Source organism: Pipistrellus kuhlii, unplaced genomic scaffold, assembly GCF_014108245.1.
Source record: "Pipistrellus kuhlii isolate mPipKuh1 unplaced genomic scaffold, mPipKuh1.p scaffold_m20_p_5, whole genome shotgun sequence".
Lineage (NCBI taxonomy): Eukaryota > Metazoa > Chordata > Mammalia > Chiroptera > Vespertilionidae > Pipistrellus > Pipistrellus kuhlii.
Genome location: NW_023425551.1, coordinates 82,613,416 through 82,623,158, shown reverse-complemented (window position 1 = coordinate 82,623,158; position 9,743 = coordinate 82,613,416). Strand labels below are relative to the sequence as shown.

The following is a 9,743-nucleotide window of genomic DNA, read 5'->3' as shown; positions in this document are numbered from 1 at the left end:
CTTCTTCTTCTTCTTCTTCTTCTTCTTCTTCTTCTTCTTCTTCTTAAATATATTTCATTGATTTTTTTACAGAGAGGAAAGGAGAGGGATAGAGAGTTAGAAACATCGATGAGAGAAAGTCATCCATCAGCTGTCTCTTGCACACCCCCTACTGGGGATATCTCCGCAACCTCAAGGTGCATGCCCCTTGACCAGAATCAAACCCGGGACCTTTCAGTCCGCAGGCCGACGCTCTATCCACTGAGCCAAACCGGTTCGGCAAATTTACCTTCTTTTTTAGATGATTTGTTGTCTCTTAAAATAGTAAGAAACTAGTAAGCTCCCCAGCTGTCACAGCACATATGCATAATCTGCCTCTAACTCTCACTTTAGGTTTTTTATTGATTATATTTTCACTAACTACTTCTAGAACTTGGATTGGGATGGAAAAGTGTGAGTGATTGCCTAACATTCTCAAAAACTTATTTTTTGTTGTTTTGTGTTCATTTGTTTAAGAGCTTTACCTTTTATCTATCTCCTTTCCCAGACCCTTTACAAAAGTCCTTTCCTTAGCAACAGATGAGTCACCTTAAAACACTGTTGATTGGCTGCAGCTCAACTGATTTAAATTTTAATCAATCCGACACTATTTTTCACACTACGTCCCCCTGTTTCACTCCTATCTGTTCTGTTCCACTCTTGAGCTCTGCTGACCCTCATCAAGGGACCCAAGAAGACAATGGCCATAACTGGAGACACAGTGTTAGGGTTTTTCATCACAGTGGTCCTGCTGTGCTGTCAGGAATCATGGGCTATCAAAGGTAAGTGCTGAGAGAATCTTGACTGGGGAGAACAAGCTCTGAGAGCTGGTGGATTGTGGAAAGACGCTATTTGGAGTGAAAGAAATGCTTTATAGGTATTCTGTGGGTATAAATCTGAAGCATAGTACGTTGAAGATGGAAGAGTTCTCTTCTCACCACAATTTGAAGTAAGTCAAATTTAGCTTAGAAGAGCAAAACTGAGTTGTATATTTTTTTGAGGTAAGGCTAAGTTGAGAAAGAAATCTTGTCTGGAAGGCATTAGCAAGCTGCCTCTCTGGGCTTTAATTTATCTTTCTAGAACATTAGTAAAATTGAAAACCTCACACAATACTGTGAGGACTAAATGAGAAAATTCAAGCGATTCTTAGCTGGACACCTCGTAGTTGTTTTTTGGCATGTGAATCCTGTCAGAATATTTTAACAATGGCATTTTGTGGAAGATCACCAGAAAGGAAAGTCCCCGAAAGGTAACAGTCTTCCCAAGGGAGGGGGAGGACAGGTGTGCCTATATGAGCTGCATTTAACTCACTGCCCTGGGACAGTGACAGGCCCTCCTTATTGGATCGTACAATGATCTTTGATCACTGCTACGTAGTGATTACCCCAGGACAGTAGAAAAATGAGTAAGGAACTGAAGAGCCAATGTTCTCTACCATCTCCTGAGCAGACATTGTGCTGTAGTGAAGATGTATTGAGAAGAAATACCTTTCACCCAGGCGACCACCGCAGAGGGTGGCAGGCACACTGGAATAAAGGAATATACCACCTCCCATATCCATGCGTTCAGAGATCATAATAATCTGGCCACTCAGTGCACTTAACTTGTCTGATTTAAATAAAAAACAAACCCATGGAAGAAGCAAAACCATAAAGGAAAATAATTTAAAAATGTACATGTAAGGAGGTGAAATTATCTGCCCAAGATCACTAGGTAAGTAAATAGCTGAATAAGAATGCAAACTTTAATTTGATTCCAGAGTTCAGAACCCAACCTTTTAGGAGCTGCTGCTGGATTTCTAAAGTGGGATCATCCTCAGCTAGTGACCTGGAGGCAAAGCACAGCTTCACAAGACTCAGGCTCTTCAGTCCATTTCCTTCAGTCCACCCTCTCTAACATGCCCCTAATTCCTCCCTTCAGTCTCTGTTCAACACCAAGATGCTTCACCCAGCCTCATCTTCCCACTCCTACTCTCCGTCACTCCTTCACTCCTCTTAGCCTACCAGCCCCTGCCCACGTGCCTCTCAGACCTGGGTTCCTCATCTCTCTGGGCTTGTTCCAACCCTAACTCCCTTTTCTACCCTTTCAGAGGATCATGTGATCATCCAGGCCGAGTTCTACATGGAACCTGACTCAACCGGCGAGTTCATGTTTGACTTTGATGGTGATGAGATCTTCCACGTGGACATACAAAACAGGGAGACAGTCTGGCGGCTGAAAGAATTTGGCACCTTTGCCAGTTTTGAGGCTCAGGGTGCATTGGCCAATATCGCTGTGGACAAAGCCAACCTGGAAATTATGATGAAGCGCTCCAATTACACCCCGAATACCAACGGTACTTCTCCCCGCTGCACTCCTAGGTGTGGGGATCGTAGCTTTAAAATAGATACTTCAGCTCTTTTTGTTATTGTAAATGACTTCCCCTTCCAGGGGCCTAATCTTGCCATATCAAGCCCTAAATTCTCATGTTACAGGCCCAACAATTTTTCATTTCCTGATGATCTCACATCTTGTCTCTGCCATCCCCTGTCATTCAAAAAGTTATTGCCCCGAATCTATGCTTGGGGAGCCAGGAATGAAGTCCGTGGTTACCTCAATAATGGTTACAGTTTATGGGTGAACATGTCAGAGATAGGTATCTGAGTCTATGGCAAAGGTTATCGGGCACAATGTCATCTTTTCAGTTTTAGAGAGAGAGAGAGGAAGGGACCAAGCCTAAGCGAGGGAGGCTAATTTCTGTCATGTGTCCCCCAGTACCTCCAGAGATGACTGTGTTCCCGAACAAAGCTGTGGAACTGGGAGAGCCCAATATCCTCATCTGTTTCATTGACAAGTTCTCCCCACCTGTGCTCAATGTCACGTGGCTTCGAAATGGGAAACCCGTCACAACCGGAGTGTCAGAGACAGTCTTCCTGCCCAGGCAGGACCACCTGTTCCGCAAGTTCTACTACCTCCCCTTCCTGCCCTCAAATGAGGACTACTATGACTGCAAGGTGGAGCACTGGGGCTTGGAGAAGCCTCTTATCCAGCACTGGGGTATGGACCATCCTTCAACCTCCTTTATTTTATGTGTTTCCTTCTGTGATGCATATGTCTGGTCCTTTGGGACTCAGAGTCACCACACTAGTTCATAACAACGGCTAAAATTCCTGGTCTTGTCTTCTCCCGTTATCCAGCTTTCCTTGCTCTCTAACTTGTAATTCCCTTAATGCATCATTGTATCTTCTTTTTCTTTGGTTGATTAATAACTATTGTTTTGACTTAGTACCACATTCATTGCCTCTGTACTTTGTTTTTTATTTCCCCAGAGTTTGAAGCACTGACCCCCCTCCCAGAGACCACAGAGAATGTGGTGTGTGGCCTGGGCCTGGTTGTGGGTCTGGTGGGCATCATTGTTGGGACCGTCCTCATCATCAAGGGCGTGCGCAAGGGCCAAGCTGCTGAACGCCGAGGGCAGCTGTGAGGCACTTGCAGGTGGGTGTGGTGTGTCCAGAGGAAGATGGGTGGGGTTGTCAAGAAAAGGAAACAGAGTGGGGAAAAGGATGGGGGAAATCATAGCTCTTGACTTACCTTTGCTTGGACAGAATCAGACACAGGCATTGTCTGATATCCCCAAGCTTCAAGGTTGGCCATTTGGATATTTATACCATCATCTGCAGGCCATTCAAAATTATCAACTTAAAAATCAACCTGCTATATTTGGTCAAACATTAAATTAATTAAATTAATTAATATCTTAGCAGGGCCAGACCAAATGATTTTGCGCACCTTTTTTAAAAAAATATATATTTTATTGATTTTTTTACAGAGAGGAAGGGAGAGAGATAGAGAGCTAGAAACGTCGATGAGAGAGAAACATCGACCAGTTGCCTTTTGTGCCCGCAACCAATGTACATGCCCTTGACCGGAATCGAACCCGGGACTTTTCAGTCCGCAGGCCGACGCTCTACCACTGAGCCAAACCGGTTTTGGCGATTTTGCGCACCTTGTATAGCCCACGGGCCAGATGGTCCCTACCACTGACCTAGACATTCAGTCTTGGGAATTATCTCCAGACCTAAGACTACTATTTAACATTAGAATACAAGGCCCAGTGGTTCAGGAAGGTTAGTCTCAAGATTTGGGCACTTCCTGGCTTGCATTTTCTGAGCCAGACCATCAGGAAAAAAGCATTTCCACAGCTCTTTCGGGTCAGTATGGGCTTACTGTGTGAATCTGGAAAGTGGTATCAGGGTTCTAAGAGAAGGTAAAGCATGGTTTGCTCATTCATGCAGTTCATGTTGGAAACGTTGTGTTTACTAGAAGTCAGATGAATATTAAGAGACTTTTTCAGAGTCAAAGGACTAAGGAAGAAGGGGAAGGAATCTGAAGGTAAGTGCTCAAATATTCATCTTAAACTCTTTAAAACTCTTTAAAAACTATGTGTGTCCTCCTACAGGGAATGGACTTGCTTACGGAGAAGATCAATGAAGAGATATCTGCTTTAATATCTTTACACACCTGGCACTTCTCCAGATGTTCACCTCAGTGAGGACAACCATTCTTCAGCACTTCCAGCCCCTAAATCAGTCTACGAGGGGTGATGCCTGCGTCTTAGTCTCTCCGTATTCCAGGATCTGGTTGGGCTGCCCTGTCCGTTGCCCCTTTCTACATCTGCTTTCCCTCCATTTCCCATTACCTTTTTTACTATCAGCGATGCCCCTGCAATGATAGGCCATAAGATCCTTTCTTTGCTATGATAGCATCTCCTGTATATTTCTTGCTTGGGATTTCAAACTGTAGTTGTGTTTTTTCTAAATACAATAAATATTGGCTGAGTATAGGTGGAGTTTTTGGTGTCTGAGTCAGTTCTTCACAGGGGCTGGGGAATATACATGCTCCCTTCATCCTCTCTAATTAAAACCCAGGTTTGTTAGGGTGTGGTCTCATTCAGAGGTTCTGTAACCAATCCAGTTGCTGGGGTCCAGTCCTCACCTGGAAAACTCCAGAGGAAGGTTTGTTGGGAGATCTCTACCGAGCAACCAGTTCAGAATTTGGTTTAGGTTCTTGAGCCTCCAAGACAATGAAACATCTGGATCTTCAGTAGAGTGAGTCTCAATGCCTAGGGTTTGGCCTCTGAAAATAGAGGTGAGGAAGTGTGAGAGGATGGGGTGGAGAAGAGAGATAATCCTCTCACTTAGCACCAAGTATTTAAGGTTTCTCCATGTTTTTTTTCATAGCTTAAAACTTATTTCTTTTTATCACTACATACTACTTAATTGTGTGAATGTACCACTGCTTATTTATCCACTCATCTATTGAATGACATTTGTGTTACTTCAAGGCTTGGTCATTGTAAATAAAGGTGCTGTAAACATTTATGGGTGGGGTCTTGTGGAGACAAAGTTTTCAACTCATTTGCGTGCATCCCTGAGACTGTGATGCTGATCAATGGTCAGAAGCCACCAGTGTCTTGCAAAGTGACTGTACCACTTTGCATTCCCAGCACCAATGAATGAGTCCCTTGCTAATATTTGGTATTTTGAATGTTCTGAATTTTAGCTTGAAAGCTAATTTTTAAAAACTTTTTATTTGAACTAATGATAGATTCACAGGACGTTGAAAAGACAATACATAGAGATGCTGTGTACCCTTCCACTATTTCCTCAAATGGTTATATTTTAAGAAACTATAGCACAGTATCAAAACCAGGAAACTGATATTGGAACATTGTGTGCCTACAGATCTATTGCTTTGTTTTATCACATTTTAGATTTGTGTAACCACCAACACAATCAGGCACAGAACCCTCCATTACCACAGAGCTCTCCCTCACGCCTCCCTTACACACTTCCCTCCAGACACCGCCCCTAACATCTGACTTCTGCTGATCTGCTCTCCATCTCTATGTGAGTTTGAGAGCGGCAGGTAAATGGAATCAGACAGTATGTGACTTTCTGAGTCTGGCTTATCTCACTTTGCATAACGCCCTCCAGAGCAATCCAAGTTTGCGTGTATGGACAGCTGGTTCCCTTTTGCTGCTGAGTAGTGTCCCACAGTATGGCTGCACCACAGCATGTCTGTTCACCTACTGGCAGGCGCCGCTGCTGTTTATAGACGGGCTGTTAGAAATAAAGCTTCTGTGACCACTCGTGTAACGTTCTGTGTGAACGTGAGTTTCCACGTCTCTGGCATTAAGGTACTGAAGTGTGATGACCTGGTCCTGTGGGAAGTGTATGTTTCGTTTTTTTTAAGAAACTGACAAACTTTTTTCCAGAGACATGGCACTGCTCTGCGTTCCCGCCCTCAGCCATGAAGATTCCGTTTCTCACCAGCATTGGGCACAGTCAGCACTTTATGTTTTGGCTGTTTTCACAGGGTGCATCATAATCATGTCCTCTTTCTGCATTTCTCTTGTGGCTGCTGCTGTTAACGTCGTCCCGTGAGTGCTCAACTGCCGTCTGGGCACCTGTGCTGGGATGCCTCTTCCTATCTTAGCCCCATTTTGACCTCGGGTGTTTTAGTGTGCAGTTAGGAGAGGATGCGTGCCCTTGGTAACATTTGGGGAGTGCAATTATTTTTCTCTGCCTATAGGTTATCTTTTCATCCTCTTAACAGAATTTTTGCAGAACATTTTTAATTTTGATAAAGCCCTATTTCTTGATGTTTTCCATTTATGTCTAAAAAAATCCTTACCAAGCCCTAGGTCCCAAAGGTTTCCTATGTTTTCTTCTAAAATTTTTATATTTTACATTTACATTTTTTATCTAGCCCTGGTCGAATGGCTCCCTTGGTTTTGATACCGTTGTAATTAGCTAATTAGTTTTTTTAATGTATTTTCCTTTAAAAAATATATATTTTATTGATTTTTTACAGAGAGAAAGAGAGAGGAATAGAGAGCTAGAAACATCGATGAGAGAGAATCATCGATCAGCTGCCTCCTGCAAACCCCCCACTGGGGATGTGCCCGCAACCAATGTGCATGCCCTTGACCAGAATCAAACCCAGGACCCTTCAATCTGCAGGCTGACTCTCTATCCACTGAGCCAAACCGGATTCGGCTGTAATTAGCTAATTATTAAAAGAGGAAAGGAGCAAAGGAAAGGCCAGACATTACAGGCATGTTCCCTACAAGACTTTGGGGCCTGGGATAGGACTGACAAAGGGAAGATAGGCAAACACCCAGGAAAGATGGGATGACATTGGGAAGGTGCTGGCTTGCTGTCAATCACACCTGGGGACAGAGATGATTGGCCAGATGGGCGTGGCCACTTCAAGCCTGCAGAAATTTGGGATATTTAATCGCCTGAACAAAGGAGTTCACTCCCTTGTGCTTTCAGGACCCTTGGGACTCTTGTTGCTTGGGGCATGGTCTCCTGATTCTCCTGTGTGGCCACAGCCATGTGGACCCCACACACAATGGACTAATGGACTGCAGCTGCCCTGGTGCTGTACTGGATCTGGCTCCAACAAGGAAAGGGAACTCTGGACACTAGCTTTGCTTCTACTGTGTTTCCCCGAAAATACGACATCCTCCGAAAATAAGACCTAGCGCATGGAAAGATAAGACATTCCCTAAAAATAAGACCTAGCGCAACTGTGGGAGAAAAAATTAATATAAGGCATTGTCTTATTTTCAGGGAAACAGGATAGCTTGACTGAAAGTCCAGCTGTACTTTTTCTATGACGGGACAAAGGGAAATGAGACTTCAGAAACCCAGGATATAATTCCATGGAAATAAAGCTTTCTACTGTACCTCATGCTCCCATGGGGGCCTCAGAAAATGTTATTCCAGCAGTACCGTAAGAACCCCACTTTCATCTGTAAGAGTTGAAGCATCATCCCATACACCAAAAAGGTTTTGGGTTCAATCCCCAGTCGGGACAGGGAGGTTGTTTGGGAGGCAACTGATTGATGTTTCTCTCTGTCTCTTCCTTCCATTCTCTAAAATCAATACATTTATCCTCAGGTGAGGCTAAAAAAATTTTTTTGGTTCAGTTTGAATGAATTTTTAAAAAATAATGTGTGAGAATTGGTCTCATTTCTTCCTTTCTTCCTTCCTCCCTTCCTTCCTTCCTTCCTTCCTTCCTTCCTTCCTTCCTTCCTTCCTTCCTTCCTTCCTTTCTTTCTTTCTTTTTTTTTTTTTTTTACATTTTTCTTCCTTTTTGTTTTTTTCCCCTTTCTTCCTTTCTTTTCTCTTTCCTTTCTCCTCTCTCTCTCTCTCTCTCTCTCTCTCTCTCTCTCTCTCTCTCTCTCTCTTTCTTTTGGTTTAAAGTGAAAGAGAGTTTCTCAGTGGAGGAATGGGCGAGAGAGAAAGAAGGGTACTCCAGAGGTAGAGCAGCCTCCTTCCCCGCCCCCATGGATATTCACTTCCTCCAGCATCATTGTTTGAAAAGACCATCCATCCTTCATTCAATTGCTTTGCACCTTTGTCAAAAATGACTTGGCATTCCCTAGCCAATTGCCCAGTGGTTAGAACATCAGCCTATGGGCTGAAGGGTCTCAGTTTTGATTCCAGTCAGGAGCACTTAGCTCAGTTGCAGGCTTGATCCCCATGGGTCTGTTTCTGGATTCTCTATTCTGCTCCATCAGTCATTGTCCATTCCTCCACAATACCCATCAGCCTTGGCTAGTGAAGCTATACAAAGGTCTTAAGCTTGGTTAGAGAGAGTGATCTCTCTATTTCTTTTACCAAATTTATTTTGTTTATTCTTCTTCCTTTGCTTTTTTATATAAATTTTAGAGTAACTTCGTCTACAGCTATTAAAATTAATGCTGGGAATTGATTAAAATTGCATTAAAGTAAGAAATGTTACATCAGGAAATAAGTGATATCTTTTACTATTTTTCAGCTGATGAATATAGTATCTCCATTTATTTAGATTTTTGATTACTTCCATCAGCATTTCAGCATACAACTCCTAAATGTGTTCTGATAGAATTACATTTATGTTTCCTTTTTATTTTTAGTGATTATAAATGATATTGTGTTTTTAATTTTTGTATTATGTCTTCATTGCCATACGCAGAAATATAAATCAAATTTGTTCGTGGATCTTGGGTCCTGCAACCTTGATGAACTCCCTTATTAGTTCTAGCATCAAATATATCAAATATCTAGGAATAAATCTAAAATATAAACAAGATTTCTGTACTAAAAACTACATGACATCATTGGGAAAAATTAATGCACCTACAAAAATGACACGAATACACAAATTAGAGAGTATAAGAGTAAATATATCAGAGATGTCAGTTTTCTCCAAATTAATCTATATTCAGGAAAAATATCATTAATAATCATGGCAAAAATTTTTGTTTGTTTTCTTGTTTATCTTGTTTTAATTCTTCTAGTTTGTTTTTTTGTGTTTATTGTTTTTTTGGGGGGACTTTCAAGTTAAATTTAAAATTCATATTCATATCTAAATAATGAAGTTTTAAATTAGCCAAAAATTTTTTGAAAAATAAGAACAAAACTGGAAGAAATTTAGTATAAGGTAACAAAATGTTAATATTAATTAACATTATTGGTATTGGTCATATTAGTTTGAATCTTGTGGTATATATTGAATAGTTAACATAGTTGGCTCACAGTAGACAAACTAGACAACAGACAAAATTCCGGAAACAGATTTCTTCCAAACGTAGTGCTGTGATTGAGGGTGGCACTGCAATGCAATGGGAGGAATGTCATCCTTGCAGTCAATGCTGCTAAGTCACTGAAATGTCCTCTTGAGAAAATTTA

General features: G+C 42.0%; 1 protein-coding gene across 2 annotated transcripts; it reads left to right on the top strand.

The window, feature by feature from the left end:
- The first annotated feature begins 633 nt into the window (after nucleotides 1–633).
- LOC118705676 (HLA class II histocompatibility antigen, DR alpha chain) lies at nucleotides 634–4,846 on the top strand. 2 transcript variants are annotated; one of them, XM_036414708.2, is made up of 5 exons: nucleotides 634–800; nucleotides 2,108–2,353; nucleotides 2,773–3,054; nucleotides 3,327–3,501; nucleotides 4,457–4,846. In XM_036414708.2, the coding sequence occupies exons 1-4, from the start codon at nucleotides 719–721 to the stop codon at nucleotides 3,479–3,481; spliced, it is 765 nt and encodes a 254-aa protein (XP_036270601.1). In that variant the 5' UTR covers nucleotides 634–718; the 3' UTR covers nucleotides 3,482–3,501; nucleotides 4,457–4,846. The 2 variants fall into 2 exon arrangements, with proteins under 2 accessions (XP_036270601.1, XP_036270600.1); XM_036414707.2 differs by having other exon boundaries at nucleotides 635–800; nucleotides 3,327–3,492.
- Nucleotides 4,847–9,743: the final 4,897 nt, after the last annotated feature.